The 23,637-nt window shown below is 52.7% G+C and overlaps 1 protein-coding gene across 4 annotated transcripts in view; it reads left to right on the top strand.

The window, feature by feature from the left end:
• The first annotated feature begins 343 nt into the window (after positions 1-343).
• The window catches only part of MTSS1 (MTSS I-BAR domain containing 1), a 166,309-nt gene continuing 143,015 nt past the window's right edge, over positions 344-23,637 (top strand). For all 4 annotated transcript variants that reach the window (XM_075549281.1, XM_075549282.1, XM_075549284.1 and 1 more), the window contains exon 1: positions 344-875. In XM_075549281.1, the coding sequence (XP_075405396.1) occupies positions 804-875 (72 nt within the window). In that variant the 5' untranslated portion in view covers positions 344-803. The remainder of the gene's footprint in view (positions 876-23,637) is intronic.

Consider the following 23,637-nt stretch of genomic DNA (forward strand, 5'->3'; position numbering starts at 1 on the left):
ACTCGGAGCCATCGCAGGGTGGGCCCTCGCGGCGGGGCTCCGGGGAGCGTAGGAAGGAGGCGCGGGGCGTCCTCGGTGGGGGCGGAACCCTGTCCGCGCCACCGGCCGGCTCCTCTCGGCGTAGGGCGCCCCGCGCCTCCCCGGCGCGCGCCCTCCGCCCCGCCCGCAGCCCGGAGCTCGCGCACGTCCGTCGGCGCGCGCGCGCGGCCCCGCGAACGTCCCGGGAGTGCGGCCAGCGCGCGCGTCCCCGCGAACGTCCCCGGGAGTGCGGCCAGCGCGCGCGTCCCCGCGAACGTCCCCGGGAGTGCGGCCGTCGCGTGCGCGCGCGGGGCCGGCGCGCAGGAGTGAAAAGGAGGCGGCGGCCGCGCGGGAGCAACAGATCCGGGCGCCGCGAGCACAGCCGCTCTGCTGCTATGCGATTTTTTTAACCCCCAGCGCAGCCCACCGCCTTTGAAACGCTTGCGTTTTTCGATGGCGCTGCCCGCGGGCCGGCGGGCGGGTTTCTCTTGCTCGAGATGGGCTCTGCCATTCCTGTCGGGGGCACGCGTGGTGGCCTGATTGGCAGTCTGCCTCCGGCCTTGGCGAAGCCAGGAGCCGAGCGCTGCAAGTAGCCCGGGCAGCGTCGAGAGCGGCGTCGTTCGGGGCCCCGGACAGACCGTCCGGTGAACTCGGCGCTCTCCGCCCGACCCCCTGCGAGCCCGAGGTGGGTCGCTCGGGGCGAAATCCCGCCCGGGTGAGCGAGCCCGGCTCCGCGCGCAGTCCAGGCGGCCCGAGCGAGCGTGCTCCCTGCCCGCGCCGGGAAAATGGAGGCTGTGATTGAGAAGGAATGCGGCGCGCTCGGAGGCCTCTTCCAGACCATCATCAGCGACATGAAGGTAGGACGCCGGGGGCGCGGCTGCGGCGGTGGCCGGCGCGCTGACCTCCCCGCGCTGCGTCGCCCCCACCGGGGCGCCCGCCCGCCCGCCTGCCCGCCACCTGCGGGAGCCAGTGTCACCTGCTCACTCTGGGCGCTGCTCCCGTCTCTGCTGGGTCCCCGGACGGGCGGCTTCCCCGGGGGGCGTCCGAAGCCCCCCTGCCAGCTTTCTGCTCATTGTCCCAGGGGACAGCCCCAATTTCAGACCCCAGGGGTCCAGGGCCCAGCCTCAAGTTTTCCATTGTCTGCCCCGGACTGCGTGTCTGCGACCCACGGAGGCTTGATGCCCGGAGCGGACACCTGATTCCCCCAGGGATCGGGTGGCGGCGCTTGGGGCGGCAGTGGTGCAGGGGGAGGCTCTGCCCGCCTAGGACTCCCCCATCCCCAGGCTTGGGAGACTAGGCAGTAGGTCTCCCCCCACTCTCTCTCCGTGGCTTCCAGGTCTACCTGAGGGGGATCGGAACAAATTAGCGTGTTCCAAAGCTGGTGAGGGTGTGCACGGCCTTCCCGAGGGCGCGGAGCAGAAGTTCCCCGGGTAGTCTTGCAGGGACACGGCCTTTCCTGAGCTGAGCCTCCCAGGACTGGAGGTTGAGGACCCCCTGGTGAACTGTAAGCCCCCCTCCCCCACATGCTACATACACAGACACACCTCCAGGTTTTCTCTAGAAAAGAGTGTGTGTGTATGTGTGTGTGTGTGTGTGTTAAGGGCGGGGGAACAACACCCTGGCTTTTTCCTGCAAAGGGTGGGACTGACCCACTATGTGGATTTTCTGGTGCATAGAGGCAGATCAGGGCCCTGTTAACTCATCCAAAGGAAATCCAACCAGCAGTAAGCTGGCTGGAGGTGGGAATGGGGGCTGGTGGGGGTAGTGTTTTTTTTGTTGTTTATTCTTTCTGTGTGTATTTAAGGAGCTTCTCTTTGGCTCTGGCTCAGCCCCAGTTTGCCTCCACAGATCCGGGGAGGTGGTGGTGGATTAAAAGCCCGACTTCCAGAAGGAGTGGGCAGCGTTGGCGAGCTGGAGGAGATAGGGTGTGGACAGGCCCTCTTCAGCCCCGGCTTTTGTCTGCCGAAGTCCAAGGTCTGCTTCAGAGATGGATTTAGGGCAGGAATGCACAGCTGTCAGGGCTGCTTCCCCTTTTTCCCACCCAACTGCCACCTCACCCAGGGTGAACTTTTCCAAGGTGCCTCCACCCCAGGCTCATCCGTGCTGAGAACCTCCTGCAAGCCTCCTGCCTGCCTTTTGTCAGGAATTGACATTCAGGCAGCCTAGCCTGCAGCTGAGACCTGCTTGCCCAGGAATGCCTCTAATCCAGCCCCCATGGAATTAGATGGATTATTCCCGCCTCACAGGCAGCCCCCTTCGTGCCTTGGTCCCCCAGCACATATGGAATTATTGAAGTGCTCTTTTAAAGACAGAGATGGATGGCCCCACCACGGACTCTAGGGCATTATTTATTGTTCACTTAAATTCTACACGCTGTGTAATCAGACAAGATTTGGTTTGAGGCGCACATGGTTGAGTCTAATTACCAGGGGAGGAATTGGAGACTTGTTGGTAAAGTGTGTGTGTGTGTGTGTGTGTGTGTGTGTGTGTGTGTGTGTGTTGAGGAGGGAAATGGCCGATTCTAGACCTTCCCTTGCAGCAAGGAACCCAGGGCCTCCAGAGGCCCTGCACCCACCCCCAGTCTGAGAGCGTTCACATCTGGAGTTTTCTCTCTCTTTGTTCTTGCTACCCAGAATCTAGGCTCCGTTGTTCCCATTCAACCACTTTGAATCCAAAACCCTTTTGAAGGGACCTTGCCCAAGGTGAGGGGCTGGAGGGTGGGTGTCTGCTTGCCACCTGCCAGCCCTTGGCCGCCCTGGTAGGAAATGCTGGCTGGGGGATTGGTGGCTCTGAGGTGTTCTTTACCCTCTGTGAGGTTCTAGTTACAGGTAAAGACTTTTTTTTCTTTCAATCACAGCTTTATTGAGATCTATTTCATATATATCATGTAATTCACCCATTTAAAGTAACAAGAGGTTTTTCATATATTAATAGAGTCCTGCAGTTCACAGCGATCTAATTTCATTTTGGAACACTTTTATCACTCCAGAAAGATAGCCCAGATCCATTCAGTTTCACTTCTCATTCCTCCCCAAAGACTTCTTCTTTTTAAATCATTTGATTGGGGGTCCCCAAAGACTTCTTCTAATCTAATACCCTTTTAGTGTGTGTCTGGCTTGTGTGGCCCCTGAGGTCTTTCCTTTGAGTTCTGGAGTTGATTCTCCATCCTGTGGGGAGGTGTCCCTTGTTGTAGATTGGTTGGTTTGGGCAGGAAAAAAATTTAAGAGCAACACAGCAGAGGATGGAGCTGTTCCCTGGGCTGATGTTCAGATTTTGGGGGGAGCTAGGTAAGATGAAGTCTGGTTCCCAAGAGTGGTGATTCTAAAGGTAGTGGCTGAATCTTTCCCTGGTGTTTTCACCTTCAACAGTTCCTGGCGTAGATGGCAGTGGTGTTCAAAGGGCACTTCCTGGATCTTCGGTGTATAGGCTAGGCAGCGGATACTATGCATATGGATGAAGCAGTGCAAGTGGCTCTTAATATCTGACGTCAGCAAGCTTGCGAATGGCCTGCTTAGCCTTGTTTTCTGTCCTGTGAATGCCCCTGATGGGATTTAAATGCCTTGGGTCCCTTATCTGTGTGTGTGTGTGTGTGTGTGTGTGTGTGTGTACAAGCCTAATTTGGGAAACCCATTTGGAAATGCCATCCTGACAGGAATTTTTGGTGTGCTTGTTAGTAGATGGGGTGGTGTGGCCTGGGGTGAAAAAATAGAAAAACATGGTTTCATTCTTAGCCTTTGCCTCCTTACAATGTATGGCGGTGTAATTAGCAGCACAGGAAGGGAGTCGACGTTTCCTCTTTGGAGGCAAAAAAAGAGAAGGAAAAAACAAAAACAAAAACCCAAAGGGATTTCAAGGCCCAACCTTGTCCGCTTTTCCAAAGCACCGAATCTCAAGACACGTCACAACCTGGGAGAATTCGCTCTGCTTTCTCCAAATGATACTTCTAGCTAAGGCCTCTGTGTCAGGGTGTGTGTTTTGTGCTCTTTTCTGTGGTTGGGGTGTGTGTGCAGGGTGCAGGAGAAACCCTCATTTGTCTTTCTGGAGGCAAGGGACAGCTGCGAAAGAACTTAGTGATCCCGTGAGGAGGAGGCAGCCTGGTGTTTTTTTCCTGTCTTGACCCTGCTTGGTGGTGGTCACTAATGAGCGGCTGTGTGTAAAATCACTTAGCAGTGTCCTGCCAGGAAACCAACCGCTCCCCTTGTCCAGGCTCATTGGTCCTGGAGAAAGGAGAACTGAGATGCTCATGTGGCTGATGAGAAGGGCCCAGGGCTGGTTTGCCCAGGGAACCAGCCAACAACCACACACAGCAACCTCCTCACTGTTAATGAGTCAATTCTGAGTCATAGTTAGCAGCAAAGTGGTTAACTACTCTGCCACTAGGGCTCCTGAGGGCCCCCCAAAGCAAAAAAAGCCGAGAAAACAAAACCTCACTGCCTTGGAGGCATTGCTGACTCAAAGTGGCCCCGGAGGACAGAGTAGAATTGCCCCTCTGGGTTTCTGAGACTGCAACTCTTGACGGGAGTAGAAAGCCTCCTCTTTCTCCCAGGCAATTCCGGCTGGTGGTTTCGAACTGCTAGTCTTGAGATTAACAGCCCAATGTGCAACCCACCATGGTTCCAGGGCTCTTTCACCCAGGGAGGTTTCACCCAGAAATGACCGTTTTGAAGGCCAGCGGACTGACTTCGGATGTGTGGACAATGCTGACTGCCCTTGAGGAGGTTCTGGACCCTTCAGAAATGGGCTTCTCCGAACTCAACTCACAACGCTCAGTCGGTTCCGACTCGTGGTGACCCTGTAGATCCGGGCAGACCTTCCCTGTGAGCTTCCGAGACTAACTCTTGATGGGGTTGGAAAGCCTTACCTTTCTCCCAAGAGGTGGCCGTGGATGCTGCGAACAGCGCATTGTGCCCTGGCCTTGGCTTTATTTTAGGAAGTAATTTCTTGTTGGTGTTGACAACATGCATAAGAAAACCTATCCCAGTTCAGCAATCCCGACATGTGCAGTTGGGGGAGGTGGATCGCGTTCGTTGGCCTGGGCCATCTGTCTCCCCCTCCTTTTCTGAGTTGCTCCCCCCATGGACGCAGACCTGCTGGCTCAGCCTGTCCACACTTCCGAGTTGCTCTTGTTCTCACAGATTGGTCTCCAGAAGAGCATGGTGCTCCGGTGCACCAGTGCTTGTACGTCACAGGGCTGGCATAGAGTAATTGGCATGGTGGCTGATGGACTTTTAAGACCAGGGCGGGTTCTCCGCTGCCCTGCTTGGGGGTGGTTCACCCTGTAATCATTAACTTGGCTTCAAAGAAAAGTGGTGGTGGCGGGGAGTTTGGAGCGCGATGCTAAAATCAAATATTGTCCTCACCGGTGTTGCTCAAGAATCAGCATGACAGGAGCTGATCGGGGCGGATGCAGGGGACCTTTGCACCAGGTACAGAGAGAGTGTGCACGGGTTATATAATGTGACGGGCTGAAAAAACACCAGGCCACACCTTGAATTCTCCACCCCGCCTGCCTCTCGCTTGAGAGAGGGGTGTCTTGTTACCAGCACCTGCGCCCAGCAGAATAGGGGCCTTATTCAGCTCCTCCCCACCGCCCGCCACTTCTCCAGGCCACCAGTCTCCTCTCTCCCCAGCTGGGCCTAAAATTAGAATGGTAAAGGGGACTTCTTGAATTCCATGGAAATCTTTTGTGGTTCCAAGGCACGTCATGATATTTTCCCTCACTTATCATAAGGTCAAGAATGTGGGTAGCGGGTCCAAAGGCAGGGTAGTGATTTCAGGCTTGTGTTTTTTTCCCCCTCCACTGCTTTGGCCTGGGTTTCCCCATCAGCTGAGAGGCCCCCTGACCTGTGTTTGTTGAGGGCCTACTACGTGGAGCCTACTGTGTGGCCTGTCAGCTTGTCCTCCTGTGTGGCAAACAGGTGGCTGTGGGGTGGCACCTGTGTCAGCAGTCATGTCAAAGGCGAGCAGCGTTGTCCATGGTAGACAGGCCTCCACGGCGCTTCCAGACTCAGACGGACTAGGAAGAAAAGTTTGGTGAGCCCTCTGGGTCACAACAGAATATTCTCAGAGCGAGTGCCGGAAGCTGAGACCCCGGTGGACCTGAGCAGACCACTGATTATGAAGACGCCCCAGGACTAGACAGTGTTCTGTTTCATTGTTCAGAGGGTGGCCATGAGTCAGACCGACTTGAAGGGCGTCCAGCAGCAAGCTGTGTAGAGGGTCTTGGGCTAGGCCGTGAGCCCCCATTGGTGCATCACCCCAGCCCTAGGGAGAGCGCTTTGTCCAGTGGGCGGTACAGAGACCCTCAATGCAGTCCTGGCCTGCAGTCCAGCTCGGGGAAGGGTGACAGTCTCGGCAAGGCTTGCCCTTTGGCTTCTAAAAAAATGCTTCCTCTTAAAGATAGCGGATGCCCAGCAAGGCCGCTCCCGTCAGTTGCCGTCCAGGAAATGGTCTGCTCTCTGTAAGTGGTGACAGGGACGTAAAGGCACAGATCTTGCAAAGTCCAGCTGGGCCTCCCGTTGGCTTTTCTCGCAGCAAATGGCCGTGTTTGGCCAGTCTTTTATGACTTCCTCTGTTGAGGCCCGTGGGAGAAGAAGGTAAAGAAAAGATGTCATGGAATTGGCAGCAGGGAACGATCCACAGTGGGCCCTTGCTTCCCAGGGTTTGGGAAGTCTTAAGCGCAGACCGGACTTTTTCGTGTTTTGTTCTTCTTGTTGCTGCAAATCTGGTTTTCCTGGTTTGAAACGAAGTCCTTTGGGGCTGGGCATGTGTTCTGTAGGGAAACCCTTCCCACGTGATCTTTAGCAAAATGGGTGGGAACTTGGCGGCGAGCCTCCCACTGGGAGGAAGACCCCGATGTGCAGCGTTTAGGTTGCATGGTTTGGTGTGGCTCAGCACTCCCTCCTAGATTAACGCGAGGTTGAACCCTGCACCGGTTGGGCGGCAGACACCAAGGTCTGAGTGGCAACTTCAGCAAGTTAAAATACAGGCCGCCCGGTGCCACTTGGATGCGAGCTAAACAGCGAGGATTTCTGGGTGCACGCAGGCGTCCGCCCGTCCCACAGAGACCGAGTCTTGCTGCCCGCTGGCCTCGTGGCTCACCTTTTGCATCTCGCCTGTGCGTTTAGCTGGCTCATCAGAGATTGTTAAAATTCTCGGAAGGTGAAGACGTTGAAACTATTGATCGGAGATGCTTTCTCTATGACTTTCTTGGAGGCTTCTCCCATCCAGCCACCCAGGGATGGGCGAGCGCTGGCAGGATCCCTTCAGGAGGGAGACCACGGAGATGTTCAGATTGGGCGTGGAAAAGTGAGCTCATTTCAGGTTCCCCATTACTTCTCGGAACTGCCTGCAGGACACTTTCCCCTAAAACCTGCACCTCTGGAGAAAACAAAGAAAGAACCTCTCCCCAAGCCAGACAAAAACCAAAGGACGCATTTCGTGGTTTAGGACGGAGGACAAGTATTTGGGGCCCCTTAGAGAGTCCCGGCTGATGCCGTGAGCAGTTTAACGCTGATGTGCAGATGGCATGGATGATGTGGCCTTATTAAGTAGCAAACCAGAGAGACAAATGGGGCCAAATTAATTGGCTGAGCATTAAGGGAGCCCATTGTGTTTCATTGCCCAGCCCGCCTTTGGATTAGCTGGAAATCGCAGAAGATTTCATCTGAGTGTGTGCTATGCACATACAAAACCAAACAAAATACCTCACCGCCGTCAAGTCAATGCTGACTCATAGCAACTCGATCAACAGGGTAGAACGCCTTGTGAGTTTCTGAGACTAACTTTTCACGGGAACAGAAAGCCCCGTCTTTCTCCTGAGGAGCGGCTGGTGGTTTTGAATCGATAACCTTGTCCTTGTCACTCCAACTGGTTTCCACTGTGCCCCCGGGCTCCTGTGCACACCATACATCCAAATAATAAAACCCACGCGGCCTAGCGATCCCTTCCAGAACAGCCCCCTCTCACCCCCCTCCTTCCCGTTAGTTGTCAGTGTTTCCCACCTCTCAGAGGTTGCCGTGGGGGCCTACTGTGTGCTAGGCATTGTGCCTATTGTGCACGACTTCATGTTGTCCTCACATCTGCGCCCGCTTTACAGATGAGAAAACTGAGACTAGGGAGAGGTTCAGGAATTAGTGTAAGGCCACGGCCGGGTGGAGGTGCTATTCAGATCTTAAGCCAGACAGGAAAAGACACTTAGAAACGATGACCTTGGCTGACTTGACCCTAAAGCCATCTTGGTCAACCCAAGCCAAGGCCACTGCTGTTAAGTCCATCCTGGCTCAGAGACCCCACTGGACAGAGTCGCACTGCCCCCGTGGGTTTCTAAGACTGCTTGTCTCCCGATGAATGGCTGGCAGGTTAGAAGTATCGACTTTGGGTGGGGCTAGAGGCTGAACACTTAACCACATGCTTAAAATGGGGTGGGGGATTTTTTTCTAGTGGCTCCCATTTCACCTGCCTGTGCCCTACAGGAAACTAAAGGGAGGGCTTGGGATGTCTCTGGGCCTGCCGCTGAGCTGGCATGAGGGGGAGCTTGAACTGAGATGCTCTGGGGATTGCTATGGGGAGCCACCTCCTATCTGGCGACCACTTTGGTGGGAACCATTTAGTTCACCTTGTATCAACCTGTCAGGTATTCCTGGTCTCAGGCGTCTCCAGCAGACAACGTGTGCTCCCTGAGTTAAAGGTTATTGTGCCAACCTGGCTGGTTAATTGAAGCGGGGAGAGATAAATGACTCGGTGAGCCACCCCCCCTTTCTAGTTCTCGGGTCTCTTGCTTTGTGATGGTTGGACCAGGATGCAGCTGCCTTAGCCAATTGTTTGCTTCAGCTGGCAAGGCTCATTATCTGTAAGACATCCCCAAGGTCCATGCAGATGGACCTACCCCGATGCAGCCCTGGGTGCTGGAGCAGCCGTGTGGAGACCCCTGCCAGCACGAGATGCTTACACACTCACTGACTTGGCTTTCCTCCTGCAGTCGGCATCATTGGGTGTGTTTTGTGAGATGGAGGAGGTCTTTGTGGATTGGTGTTGGACATATGGGTTAGTGGGTTCATGTTGGACTTGTGGGCTTGGGCAGCACTGGGTTGGGATATTTCCTTGATGTGCACTTACCCTTTATATAAAACTCTCTCTTATACATGCGTTTCTGTGGATTTGTTTCTCTAAAGTACCCAGACTCACACACACACTCCCTCTTCCACCAGCCCCCTGGAGTTAGTTGCAGGGGGAGCAACCTCTTCAGGTCAGATGCCTGACCCTGTCACCCTTGGCATCTGCCCAAGGATCCATAGGCAGCACATGCCGCCTGCCCTGTGAAGGCCCCAGGGCTGCCCTTAGAGGTCCACAGCGTCCACTGGACCCCCAGGCTGCGCTACCCAAGAACCTCCCCCTGACCGCCCAGTTAAATGACTTAAACCAGTTCATCCAAAGTTCAAATGACTCCTCAAAGAGAGCCGCCTTACCTTGAACTTGTTTTGTGTCCAGGTCTGGGGCCCTTGTAAACGAGCTTTCTGGAGTTAATTATGTCCCCGTGGTAGCCCTCCATGTTGGGTTGAGTCGGTCGAGAGCCATTGCGAGTCAGTGTTTGGAGAAGTCGATGGGGTCGCCCCCTACCCCACTCAAGAAAGAAAAAAAAGCCTTCCTTCCTGCCCTGCCAATTCTTGGCCTATCTGGCCAGGGTCATGGTTTCTAAGTGTCTTTTCTTTTCCTGTCTAGCTTAAGTGGGTGAAGGGGAAAAAACAGAAGAGAAATCAATTGAGTGCCTTTTGAGCCCCGTGTCTTTTTGTTTGCTCTCTCCCTCAGAGACTTTGGACTGCAATAAAAGCATTAGCTCGCTCAGCACCAGCGCCTCTCTGGAGTGAGCCGTGGTGGTGGGCTAGCGGCAGGCTTGGCCTGGGCCGCTGGTGGTCTGCAGGGCCAAGAAAGGAGTGGCCAGAGGAGTTTGGGTTTGGGGGACTCACTGTGCATGAGGGTTCTTTAAAGCACCCTAGATGATTTTAGTGTGCAGCCAGGGTTGGGAACCACTGAGCTCTCTGGCTCTCTGCTCCTCGGTCCCCAGTTTGAGCCCCATCAAAGTGTTTCCTCCCCAAAAGCCCTTGAGGAAGTTGCGGTTTTTATAGGAATGTCGGAGAATGCTGTCCAGTATGGGTTTCTGCAATGATGGGCATTGGCTAATATGTTAGCCCCAGTCACATGTGACCACTGAACACTTGAAATGTGTCTTGTGCCACCGAGGAACTGCATATTTAATTTTATTCGCTTGTAATTAATTTAAGGAGAGCAGAGAGGTTAAGCTCTTGGCTGCTACCCGGAAGGACGGCATGTTGAACCCACCGGCTGTCCTGAGGGAGACAGACATGGCCGTCTGTAAAGATTCACGGCCTGGAATCCCTGTGGGCCAGATAGACTCTGCCTTACAGGGTCCAGATGAGTCAGAATTCAACTCAACAGCAATGGGATGATTAATTTACACTTCAGTTGCCCCTTGTGGCCAGTGGCTACCTCACTGCAGGGCGCGGATCTGGATACAAATGCTTTCTAAGTACGAAGAATACAAAGGGAACAGACAGAGTTGCTGTGCCAGAAGGAGCTGGCTAGACGTTTGATCAAGAACTGATGCTCTTGAAGGAAGAAGTCTAAGCTGCACTAAAGATGATGGCCACCCCCAAAGAAGAAGACCCAAACACAAAGCCCCCGAGGCTCCATGGACTGATGGGACACCAATCGAGATGTGCCAACAAACCAAGGCCGTGCTGGGAATGCTCCCGTGTCTATGCCAGGACAATGGACGGATAGCTTGGCCAGCCAGCTGGAAGCTATCCATCTCTGTAGCCATTCCAAAGAAAGGTGATTCAAGGGAATGTGGAAATGACTGAATAGCATCATTAATGTCCCATGCAGGTAAAATTCTGCTGAAGATCACTGAAAAGTGGTTGCAGCAGTACTTGCCAGGGAACTGCCAGGAATTCAAGTTGGCTTCACAAGAGGACGTGGAACAAAGGGCATCATTGCTGACGGCAGGTGGATCTTGGCTGGAAGTAGAGAACATGAGAATGACGAGGTCACTTGGAGAGTAAGGCAGGCGCACCCGACCCAAGCCAAAGTCCATGCGTGTGAAATCTGGACTATGTTTGCTTTTGGTTGGGGCTTTTGTTTTGAATAAGTAAGGCTGAATAAAGACCGATGCCTTTGAATTATTCCATTGACAAAGAACAGTGAGTATACCAATGAGTCCAGAAGAACAAACTTAGCCGTGTTGGAGGAAGTACACGCAGAATTCTCCTTCCAAGAAGGATGGTGAGACTTTGTCGCACGTACCTTGGACATGGAAACGGGAGGGACTAGTTTTTAGAGAAGGCCATCCTGCTAGGTCGAGGGACAGCAGTGAAGGAGGAGGCCTTCAAGAAAGTGACTTGGCCCAGTGGCTGCAACAGTGGGCGCACACAGCAACAACGATGGTGGGGGTGACGCAGTTTCCTTCTATTGTAAAGAGGGCACAGGCAGACTCTAGCGTCTAACAACAGCAAGTAAAAGGAGTGCTTGCTTTGTAGCACAGCTTCCTGACCAGCTCACAAACCCTTCCTGTAAGAACTGTCTTGGTACAGAGGTTAAGTGTGCTCAACCACCAATGGAAAGTTTGGCAGTTAGAACCCACAGAAGAAAGAGCTGCTCTTGTTAAAGATGATAACTTAGAAATCTTTATGGGACAGTTCCACCCTGTCACTCCTGAGCTCACCATGGTTAGAAAATCGATGGCCCACCCAGTGACAGCATCCCCCCTGTTGAAATTCAGAGTCAGTCCCTACTGACTTTGTTGTGAAATGGATCTGATTTGAGTCCCTGGGAGATTTCGGAGCCGCAGTGTCCTTTTCTGTGAATTGGGTTGTAGTCCAGGGCCTACCTCAGAGGGCTTCTCTTGTGACCCTGACCTTGTGATTCTGATTTGGACCCTGTTTACAAAGAGCTATGAGCAGGGCATGGTGCCCGGGTCATCTGGTGGGAGCCATCGTTGTCATCCTGCCTTGTAGATTTGGGAGTGAAGTGTTTCTCAAGGTGGAAAATTCGCATAGCAATGTCTCCACCTCTTAGAGCAGAGGCTCCCCCACCCTTTAAGGAGCCAGACTTGGAGCTTGTGGGGAAGAAGCAGGAAGTAAAGACATTGAGCAGTCTCCTTGCTGAGCAAATTACCCCTGAGGTCATTGTAACCTCAGCTGGCTGGCAAGAGCTGTCTGCATTGGGTTCTCTCTTTGCAAACCCACTGTCTGGACAGAATGGTCCTTGGTTAGGGTCCCCAGGACTGTTGCTTTCATGCTGGGGAATGGATGGGCAGGGAAGCCTTTGAGAGATGTTAAGGGATGGGGTGCGGGGGACAGGGTGAGAGGTTGTTGTGTAAGACTGTCTTTCCCAGTCTGTCTCTATTGAGTCTCTCTTCTTCTTTCTTCTTCTTTTCCACTTACCCCCACCCCCCACAGGGAAGGGTGAGGAGACCAGGAAAGATACCCTGATTAGCCTGTAGCAGCAGTAACTGACCCTCTGCTTGATTCAGCCAGTTTGGGGTTTTGCCTCCTTGCTGAGCCTGGCATGCCAGTCCCCTGAGACTTGGCCCTACTAGGTCATCAGTTCAAACCCACCAGCCGCCCCCTGTGGGAGGAAGGCAGATCTTTCAACTCCTGTAAAGAGTTACAATCTCAGAAACTCACAGGGGCAGTTCTGTGCTGTCCTGTAGGGTTGCAGTGAGTCAGCATGGACTCGATGGCAGTGAGCTTTGGGTGGCCCATAGGAACCCTGGTGGTGCAGTGGTTAAGCACTTGGCTGCTAAGTGGTTGTTTGACCTGGCCCGCCACTCTAGGGGTAGAAGATGGGGCAGTCTGCGTCTGTACAGATGACAGTCGGGGGAGCCCTATGGGATAGTTAGTTCTGCTCTGCCCTGTAAGGTCACTGTGAGTCAGAATGGACTCAGTGACAGTGAGTTTGGTGTTTGGTTTGGGGTGACCCACTATGTGTCCCCAACTCTCAAATGCCGCCCTCCCCTTGGCCTCCTGGAGCATATCCCATGCCCCTCAGTCATTGTGTATCTGGCTGGGAGGACTCTCCGCCACTGCTGCTGACCCTGACCCCAGAGAGTGAGTCATTCTCGAACCTTCCTTCACCTGTCAGACCCTGGGGTGGGGGCATGTTCACTCTCTGGCCTGTCTCTGCTGCTGACGGGGCCTTCATCCAGTCGATTCGCGTTCCTGGGAACCCCACATGTGCGCAATGGCGCTTTCCCGGCCGAGACCTTCCGAAAGCAGGTCACCAGCTGTCTCTCGAGGCACCCCTGGGTGGGTTAGAACTGCCAACCTCATGGCTAGTCATCAGGCGCTAAACTCCACCCCCTCACCCCTAAGTCTCAAATTGACAACAGATTTTGTAACGGCCACAGACGGCCAGCCTCGCGAAGGAGCAGACTGGCTGGGATTCCGTGTGCTCGCTGCCAGGGTTGAGGTGAGCACGAGATGGTGTGGGCGGGCCCGATTCCCACTTGGGGTGAAAAGACGGAGTTAGGGAAAGCTTAGAAGAGAACGTTCCTTTACTTCTTCAGCGAGCATTTCTACGGCATTACCCATGGGCCAAGGTCGGAGCTCTGGCAGCGGGACTGTTACGTGTTCAGCTGTTGGCAGGTCAGATGCACCCAGTAGCTCTGTGGAAGAAAGACCTGTCTCTCTGCTGCCATCATGGCGACCCAGAAACCCCTGTGGGGCAGTCTGTTGCCTGAAGTTGCTATGAGTCCAAATGGACCCAGTGGCATCCAACCACCACCACCTTTGTACGGGGCACCGGTCTAAACCTGCTACAGTTTAGTCGCTCCTTCCCCTGAGAACCCAGTAAGGTAGTAACGGTTATCACCCCAGTTTTACAGCTGGAGAAACAAGCAGGGAGGGGTGAGCCATTGCAGGGATGTGAGCCCAGGTGGTCTGGCAACAGGGTGCATGTTCTTATCCACCAGGGTGGGTGGGGCTGTGCCTCACACCATACAGTTCAGGAGTCCCTTCTCAGATTCTTCAGTGGGTGTGTTTTCTTGATATCTTTACATGGAAAGTTCTGCCTAGACCTTTAGAACTCAGGGTGAGCCAGAGAAAATACATTAAACTCAAAGCTTCCCTCCACGCCTCTTCAAGAAACTCAAGGAGTCTCACGTTGGGTTCTTTTCCCTAATGTTCTCTATTTTAGCTCCCCACTGCAATGGCTACACGGAACTCACACAATTCCCGGCCACAGGGCTCATAAGGAAGGAAGTTAGCAGGTTGTAATACCGGTGAGAAGTGCTCAGGACAGGGTTGTTTATCAGGACATGTTACAGAGTTCTTTCAGGTCTGCTAGTAAATGTCCAAAGGGGCATGCCACTCTGCTAGAAGCAGTCAGCTCAAGCTCCCCAGGTCAGCAAGCTCAACTTCCTAAATTAAGTGCCGAGACACCCCACTCCACAAGCCAGCCTCCAGCCCAACAGCATCTGCTTTACATGCTCTGTGGGCAGGTCAGTCCATCACTGTGTTCCACGCTCCGGCTCCCAGTTCTGCTGCTGCTCCTCTGATGTCACAGCTGCCTTCTGGATCCAGGGGGCTCTGGGTGCGGGGGCCAGAGGACAGGTTGCTCCTGACCCTTGCTGGTCATGCTTCTCAAGAGGGCTCATTTTTACATAGCAGGATTACATTCCAGGGAATTCTGTTCACAATGACTCACAGGTGAATCCTATCTGTGTCCTCCCTGCACCTTCTTAGTTAGACCCAGGCAGGAAAACATGATTTGGTGGGAGTTAGGGACTTTGTCCCTGCATGTGTCATTTAAAGAAGTCTGGGAGGACCCTCCATGAGCTGGACGGACACCCGGGCTGCACCCGTGGGCTCCAACACCGCGCCAGCTGTGTGGGTGGGATGGGCCCTGGCAGTACTTCATTCTCTTGTACACGGTGTCTCTCGGAGTCGGGACCAGCTCAATGGTACCTAACAACAACATGACCCAGTTAAGGTGCTCTGGTGGCACCGCGCTTAAGCACTCAGCTTCGAACCAGAAGGTTGGGGGTTCAGACCCACCCCGCAGCTCTGTGGGAGAAAGAGCCTGACGGTCAGCCTGGAACGCCAATGGGGCCGGTCCTACTCTGTCACCCGGGGTCCCTGAGCGTGGGGACTGACTTGACGGGCTTGCGGCTCTCCCAGTGGGTGCCTCCACCTTGCCATCCGAGGGACAGGGACGTGTGGGTTGTGAGACGGAGGGTCTGGCACCGTCGGCTAAGGTGGCAGCTGTAGAGCACACCCTTGTTTTGTGCCAGAACCCCACTCCCCCAGGGCCGCCTCTCTCCACAGGAAGCTGGGGGCAGAGTTGTAGGAGGGGGCTGGAAATGCTTGCTTTGGGATTAGTTCCCAGGGAGGCCTCAGCTTCACTTCAGAGGCCAGGCTGGCCAGCACCCGGACTCCTGCAGCCATTAAGGAAGTCTTGGCTTTAATGGGCCCCCGCTTTGTTTTGAAGTGACTGTTTACCGAAGCTTCAAAGCCATGGCATCTTAGGCAGGATGCGATCATGGGCCAGAATAATTGGATGAGCTGCACCCCTCCACACCCCCAAAAGGAAGCAGGGAGCAGGGCCAGGAGTAGCTGGTGGCCTAGCTCTCCGCATCTGAGCTCATGCATCGGCTTCTTGAGCGGCCAGTGGAGGCCCCAAGGTCCTCTTGAAATCAGAAGTAGACCAGGAGCCATGGTCCCTGGGAACCTGGCCTCTTTGATGTTGTGCCTGCTCTAATTAGGAGCACCCTAATTAAGTCACTAAGGAGGCAACTTTTCCCTTAAAAAAAAAAAAAACACTGTTTTGAGAACATTTCATGAGGGATTACGTCTCAGAGATTATGTAAGGAATATAAAGTTCATGGAAGCAAAATCAGAAACTTGAACTAGGGGAGAAGGAAGTTGCCTCTAACCGGTTGATTCCAGAAGGGGGGCCAAGGGGTCGCGTCCATTTGCTCTCAGGAGCACATGGATCATGAAGCCGAGCCACACGGCTCAGGGTGTGTCTGAAATGGGCCCCCTTACCCTGCGTGTGATTGGTTGTAAGCCATGGCAGCTTCCATGGCTGGGCAGCTAGGGGCGGGGTGCACCCATAACTGATCTGATGATTGACAGCAACTGGAGGTCTAGGTTCTGGGGAAGCCTTGGGGCCCCAGCAGTGAGCTGACACAAAGCCCTGCCCTCCTTGGTAGGGAGAGGGCCAGGCAGACTGAGGAAGTCAGCTCCCGGAGTAGGCTAGTGGGGATGCATGCCTGGGGATCACCAACCTGGGCAGGGCTGCTGGATTTACATAGGGCGGGGAGGGCAGGCCCACGGAGAAGGTGACCTCTGAGCAACAATGGAGGAAGCGTGTGGCTATCGGGAGAAGAACAATCCAGAACAGGCACGGGCCAGAGAGCCAGGATGGAGCCCGTTCCTTACTGATTGGTGTCCCGGCTGCTTCTAGTTTTTCATGAATTGCAAGCCAACCAACAAACCTCTGGCTGTCAAGTCAGTTCTGACCCATGACTCCCCAGAACTGTGCTCCCTGGGGTTTTTCAGTGGCTGGATTTCTTTTTCTGAGAAGTAGATTGCCAGGTCTTTCTTGCGAGGTGTCACTGGGTGGACTTGAACCACCAACCTATGGTTTAGCTGAGCATGTTCAGTGTGCGCCACCTGGGGAATCAAAGTAGGAAGCAACATTGCCATAAACAAGTCTTTGTAGGGAGATCAGGAGCCTCATTGGCATAGTGGGTTACATGTTGGGCTGCCAGCCCCAAGGCCAGCAGTTGGAAACTGCCTCATGCTCTGTAGGAGAGCCCATAAAAGTGGCAGCCTTGGAAACCCAGGGGCAGCTCCACCCGGTCCTGTAGGGTTGCTAAGAATATGCATCGTCTTGGTGGCAGTGCGTTTAGGTTTTGGCTAGTAGGTAGATAGTGATCTACTTGGATGGTCATCCTTCCCACCCACCCCCAAAGTATTTCTCATAAAACTTTGGAGGCCCACTGCCAAATGCCTTCCGGGACACCTGTGTCCATTCACATTCTCACATGTGAGCGCCTGTCACCAGACTGGCCTTCTGAAGGAGCTGGATGTGGCCATTCAGGGCCTCGATGACCGCTGAGGCCACAGCTTCCACGGGCTCAGAGGGACCCGTGATGTCCCATCTGGAACCACGGTTCTCAAATCCTGCTGCATGTGTTTCTAGCAAGCACATGTGCCTTCTAGGGAGTATGCTGACATGCGACGCCTGGGGCCTATTCTCAGACACGTGGCTGGTGTAGGACTGGGCTGGGGCTCAGGATCGGCAGTTTTAGCAAACATTTCCATGATGGTAGCAGTGAGATTGCACCATGAACAGGTGGAAGAGGAGGTGGCTCTCGGCGTCCCAGGGCCCCCCAAGAGCTTCCTCTGCAGCTCGTGAAACCAGTAGGAAGCATCTGCCTGCTTATGCCAGACAGAGAACAGGATCGCTCCCGGGCCTAGCATGCACTGCCTGTTGGCCCACACCGCCTTCCCTTTGCTAGTTCTGCCTTCCCTTTGCTAGTTCTGCCTTCCCTTTGCTAGTTCTGCGTTCGCAGGGCTTTCCTCTCCCTTCCCTTCTTGGCCAGGAACATTTCCATTTATCTCGTAAGACCCGAGGTTTAGCCTCCTCTTGGAAGCTGGCAGCAGCTCCACCTCCCAGTGCTTTGCAGGTAATTTTGGAATCGAGGGTGCACACATCCGCTTTCCTGCTGGACTGCCAGCCTGGACCCTCCGGCGTCGTACCTATCTTTCTGTGACCTCTGTCTAGCTCAGTGCCTGTCCGTAGTAGGTGCTTATTAAGTTTCTGAGTCGGCGCTATTGACATTGTGTGCTGACTCATTAATGCTGTGCTGTAGTGGAGTGCTGATGAGTCAAGTTCAACTCATACTGGGATCACATGACAGAGCAGGAATGCCCCGAGCGTTTCCTTAGCAGACTGATCACCGGGTCTTTTCCCACCCCCGAAGAATTCCTGGGTCAGTTTGACCACCAAGCTTTAAGTTAGCACCTTCGGTTACCAGCCCAACCAGTAACCAGGGTTCCTTCGTTAAAGCACTCGTCACCAGCAATGACTGAGTTCTCTGTGTTATTCAGTGACATGTGTAAGCACTTGTATTATTTCATTTACTCTCATAACCACCCTCCGAGGGAGGGACGACGATTAGCATTCTTTAGTCTCTCAGGACAGGACGGGAGGGACCGGATAGTTAAGTAACTCGCCCAAGCTCTCACCCAGCAAGTAGGTGGGGAGTTGGGCAGCCTGACTCCAGAGCCATGCCCACAACCCCCTGGCCATGCTGCCATTCATAGCCCCCTCACCAGGCAAGGAAGATGGCATACTTAAAAAAAACCACACACAACAAATGACCTGCATAGCTGTTCCCCTCTGGGTGACACTGGAGGGCTTTCTCCTGTCACTGGCCATCAGGGCATCCTTGTAGCATCTGTGCTAGATGTGTGGTCACAACAGAGGTGCCGTCGTTCCTTCCAAGGGGGAAGTGGCAGCTGTGAAGCTTGCACAGTATGGTCAGGCCAGTGGGTGCCCCCGGGGTGAGTGGACAAGCTCCATGCTCTCAGGAGTTTGCAACATAAAGGGGAGTGCGTGGTGCGTACAATTTGTGCTCTGCTTGTAAGTGAAAGATTGGCATCAGGAAGAAGAGCCCGGTGACCCGGACCCATCGCCCCAAACTTGATTCTGCCTCACCATGACCATGTGAGCCAAGACCGTGACCTTGCCACATCTTTCCCCCACAGAACAGAGCGGTGAGTTCCAACCATGGCCCTTTAGGTTAGCAGCTGAGAGCTTCGCCACCGTGCCACGCAGACTCCTTTCAGAAGGTCACAGCCGTCACAGAGCCCTGTGGAGCCACAGCCAACACGATTTCCTCCGTAGAAAAGCCTGGAGGTTCCACACCAAAGTCACTGGAACCAATAGAAGGAAGGATTCGGCAAAGTGCCTGGATACAAGATTAACACACAGACATCAGCCGGGCTCTTGGACACCACTAAGGAGGAAAATATGTAGCTATAAACCTAACCAGGAACATAAAGCTATAAAGCAGAACTGCAAGAAACGGACAGCAGTCCACAGAAATGGAAAAACATTCCTTATTTGTGGATTGGAAGACTGAATGTTGTCAAAATGTCAACACTACCAAAAGCAGTACATAAGATATAAAGCAATCCCAGTGCCAATCCCAACAGTGTTCTTTAATGAAATGGAAATCCTGATTTCCAGTGGCATGTGAAACGACTCTCTTGTCACCAAGTCCAGTTCAACTCATACGGACCCTCTAGGACAGTAGAACTGCCCTTTGTGTTTCTAAGACTAACTCTTGATGAGAGAAGAGGAGCGGTTGGTGGTTTTGAACTGCTAGCCTCGTGGTTAGCAGCTCATCTTGAAGCTCTAAATAACTAAAGCAATATGGAATGAAAACTAAGTAGAGGCCTCAAACTACCTGGTCTCAAAACTTAGTAGACAGTAGACAGTCACAGTAATTAAAACAGCCTGATATTGATAGACTCGTGTACCAATGGACTAGAATTCTGAACCCAGTCATAAATCCATCCACCTGTGAGCCACTGATTGCAGACAAAGGGTCAGAATACATTTCATAGGAAAGAAATAATCTCCTAACAAATATTGCTGGCAAAACTAGATATCCATATGCAGAAAAACTAATCAGGATCCATACCTCACACCTTACACACAAACTAACTCAGAACGGATCAAAGACCTAAATGTCAAAGCTAAAACTATAAGAAGTTTCCTGGAAGATAATACAGGTTCACACGATGGGACCTGCTGTCCAGCATGAATGGACTATCGAACAAAACAAACTATACGAATGGCAGAATGTAGGTGGGGTAACTGGGACCGCCTAAAAATTAGATGCTGTGCTTATTGAAAGACTTTTCCAAAATAGTGAAACAGAGAACCTGTAGACTGAAACAAACAAAAGCAGCAAACTGTAGACAAAGACATAGATAAGGGTCTAATCTATAAAGTATATAGAACATGTCAACATTTCAACACCAAAAGAGGTTTATAGGATGAATCTCAACCAAACACCAAACCTATTACCCTCAATTTTAAAAAAATGGGCAGAGGTTATGACCAGACAGATTCAGATAGCCAGCGAATGCATGTTAAGATGTTCATCATCACTAGCCGTTAGAGACCTGCAACTCGGGACTGCAATCCGATACTAATCTGCCCCTGCAAAAATGGCAGTGATCAATGAAAACAACAGCAAATGCTGGCAATGTTGTGTGAGGGAGAGGGGTGCCCGGAATTCTTTTACATCGCCTGTGTGATTATAAAATGGTACAACCACTGCAGAAAATAGTATGGTCCTTATTTAAAAAGATAGCAGTACAAATACTGGATGATCCAGCAAGAAGAGCAGGCGTGTGCATATGTCTGGCCATTGCAGTATTATTCACAATAGCAAAATGATGGAAGCAGCCTAAGTATCCCCTCATGGGGTGACTGTCGTGCATATATACACCGGAATACTAGGCAACTCCAAAGACTAATGAGGAGTCTGGGAGCATCTGATAACCTGGATGAGTTTGGAGGACATTGTGCTGAGTGAAGTAAGTCAATCGTAAAGAAACATTTTGTATGGGCCCACTGTTGTATACAAGTTTTCTGATGGTTAGCAAGACTGGGAGGAAGAAGAGAAGCCCTTTCTAGATGAGTAGACACGCATTATTTTTGGCAATGGGAAAGGCAAGAACAAATATGGGTGAGGTCAGTACAACCAAGTAAGGACCACGGTAAACTAAGACACTAAGAAGTACAGGAGGAAAAAGGAACGATTTTGGTTATATAACATATATATAATATCCACAGTCTCGCAACAACAGTGAAAACACAACCGAAAGCCCTGTGCATTACAGTACCACTGCGTGAACACGGGGCTGCCATGAACTGACATCGGCTCGATGGCAGTGGGCTTGGTATATTTGGTTTTATGGGATGAACGAACCACTTCGAAAGAAAATCTTTGGGGATCGACTTTGAGGAGTCGGCCATTGGCAACTCCATGGAGTCCAAGAGTTTCCATGAGTTACTCAACTCAACAGCAACTGGTTGACAGGGTGCATCCCAACCTGACACCAGACGTATTCTCTATCCTCGTTGATTCTGACTCATAAAGACCTGATGGTACCGTAGAGGTGCCCTGTATCGGTCTCTACGCTGTGATCTTCGTGGCAGCTGACTCGCCTTTTTTCCATGGGTTCAAACTGCGGACCTTCCACTTAGCAGTGAAGTGCTTCACCACTCTGCCACCAGGGCTCCTTAGGACGAAGGAGGTGCTCATCCAGGGCATGAAAACCGCGTGAGTGTGGGTGTGGTGTGGTGTGTGCAGGGTGCTGGAGGAATTGGCCCAAAGAGGAACTAATCCCTAAAATACAGAAGCAGCTTGGAGATAAGTGGAGGAGAAGTGGGTGGGGAAAGGCACCGCGATGTGGAATGATGTTGATTCTAAACATTTCTGTAGGCCAGCTCACCCAGTGCCTGCTGAGGCTCATTTAGCTCATCTGGGCATTATCAACAGGCATCAACCGGTGACGCAATTGCAGTAGACCCTGTTGTGATGAGAGATAGGTTATCTGGGGTGATGGTTCTAATTCTGGGTTTTCGTTGTTCGGTGTCCATGAGTTGGTTCTGACTCTTAGTGACTTTAGATGTATACCCTGTCAAAGAGCTAATTGCTGCTTGAACCACTGTCAGTCCATCTCCTGGAAGGTCTTCCTCTTTTTCTCGGACTTTCTTCCGCTTTACCAAGGGTGGTGTCCTAGCCAGGGACTGGTCTCTTCTGACAACCTGTCCAAAGTATGAGACCAAGTCTCACTATCCTTGACTCTCAGGAGTGGACTAGCCGCAGTTCTCCTCCAGGGCAGGCCGGCTGTTCTCTGACTGTCCGTGATACTTAGAATATCCTTCACCAACCCCTAATCCAAGTGCATCTGTTCTTTGGTCTTCCTGTCCGTTGTCCAGCTTTTCCATGTTGGGACAGGGAATTAAGGACACATAAACATTGCTAATGATTGTCTAGGGAGAGCGGTTGAATGCCAGCTTCCCGTGTTTGGTGGTGATACAGTGAGCCCCAGATTTCCAGGGGAGCTCTTGTGCATCTGTTAAGTGCCTGGTTACAAACCCCAAGTTTGATGGTTCGAGCCTGTTCACCCACCCACCGACTGCACGGGATAGACTTGGTGATCTAGGGGCCCTTCTAAGGCAGTTCTGCTCTGCCCCTCGGAGTTGCTCCTTCCCACCGCCACCAGGTCTGAAGACATGAAGTATCAACCACCGTTGTGTAGAACTGCCTCAGGTGCCTCCACCTGGAAACCCACGTCCGCTTGAGCCGGCATCTGGCCAAGACCATGGGTCCTTGCATCACCTGTGCTAAAGGGAGAAAGGGCTCATGACCCGATCGCACGCTGGCCTCAGGTTACTAGGCTCTGCCTTTGCTGAACTGACGACTAATCAGAGCCCTTCGGAACTATTCTCTGCCAACGAAACCCCGTGAAGGCTCCACAGGAAGCGATGGCTGTTCCTCAGGATGAAGACCTTTGCATCTCATGTCCCCTCTCCTGCAGCAACTTTGTTTACTCCCAAATCAAATCTTGGTGAAAATCTTTGTAATTCAACTCCGGAAGCTATCAGTTAACAGGGCCTCAGCAAGTCATAGGTGAGACCAGGGGACAGTTTCTTTTGAACAAGGACCAGGAGAGCTTTGAGCAGTTGATGGAAGAAACCGGGGTGGGGACAGGCCCATCAGTGACCTGGGCGGGTGATTTGGTCTCCCTTTGTGTGTTGTCAAGCCCTATGGAATGTGAGGTGGTTGTTAATGATGCCATGAAGTGCAAGGGACTTCCAGACGGGAGGCTTTCAATTCTGGAAGCTTGCTTCTCCTGAGGCAGGATGTGAGGGAATGAGGTAGTCATTTCCCGCCACTTGTTTGGTGGGAGGGACCACTGGAATTAATAAAACCAAACCAAACTCACTGCCACCTAGTTGGTTCCGACTCATAGCAACCCTATAAGATGGGGCAGAACTGCCCACGGTGGGTTTCCAAGACTGTAACTCTTTGTGGGAGGAGAAAGCCTCATCTTTCTCCCATGGAGTGGCTGGTGGTTTTGAACTGCTGACTTTCTGGTTAGCAGCCCAACCTGTAACCACACCACCAGGGCTCTTTGGGACTGTAAAGGGAAATTTGAAAGATGATAAAAATATCAAAGGGCCGGGAGAATTAGTGGAGGGGCAAAGGGAGTTCCGAGAAGGAAGAGATGGAGGAAAGTTCCAATTTCACAGAAATGTAGAGCACACACAATCTATTTTTGTAAAAAAAAAAAAAAAAAGAAAAGCAGAAACCTAGTTGCAGCTGCAGAACCCCCAGGGCTGCCCAGGGTGACCTTGTCATCAGGTGGCCAATGCTGACTCCCAGAACCGTTAGTGCCAGGAGTGTCGTATCACACTGCCCGGCACCGGGACCCCGCGAGACGCCCAAGGGCTTGCAGGCCAGTGGGACTGAGGAGGTGCATTTTCAACTGCAGTGCCTTG

Source organism: Tenrec ecaudatus, chromosome 5 (assembly GCF_050624435.1).
Source record: "Tenrec ecaudatus isolate mTenEca1 chromosome 5, mTenEca1.hap1, whole genome shotgun sequence".
Classification (NCBI taxonomy): Eukaryota; Metazoa; Chordata; class Mammalia; order Afrosoricida; family Tenrecidae; genus Tenrec; species Tenrec ecaudatus.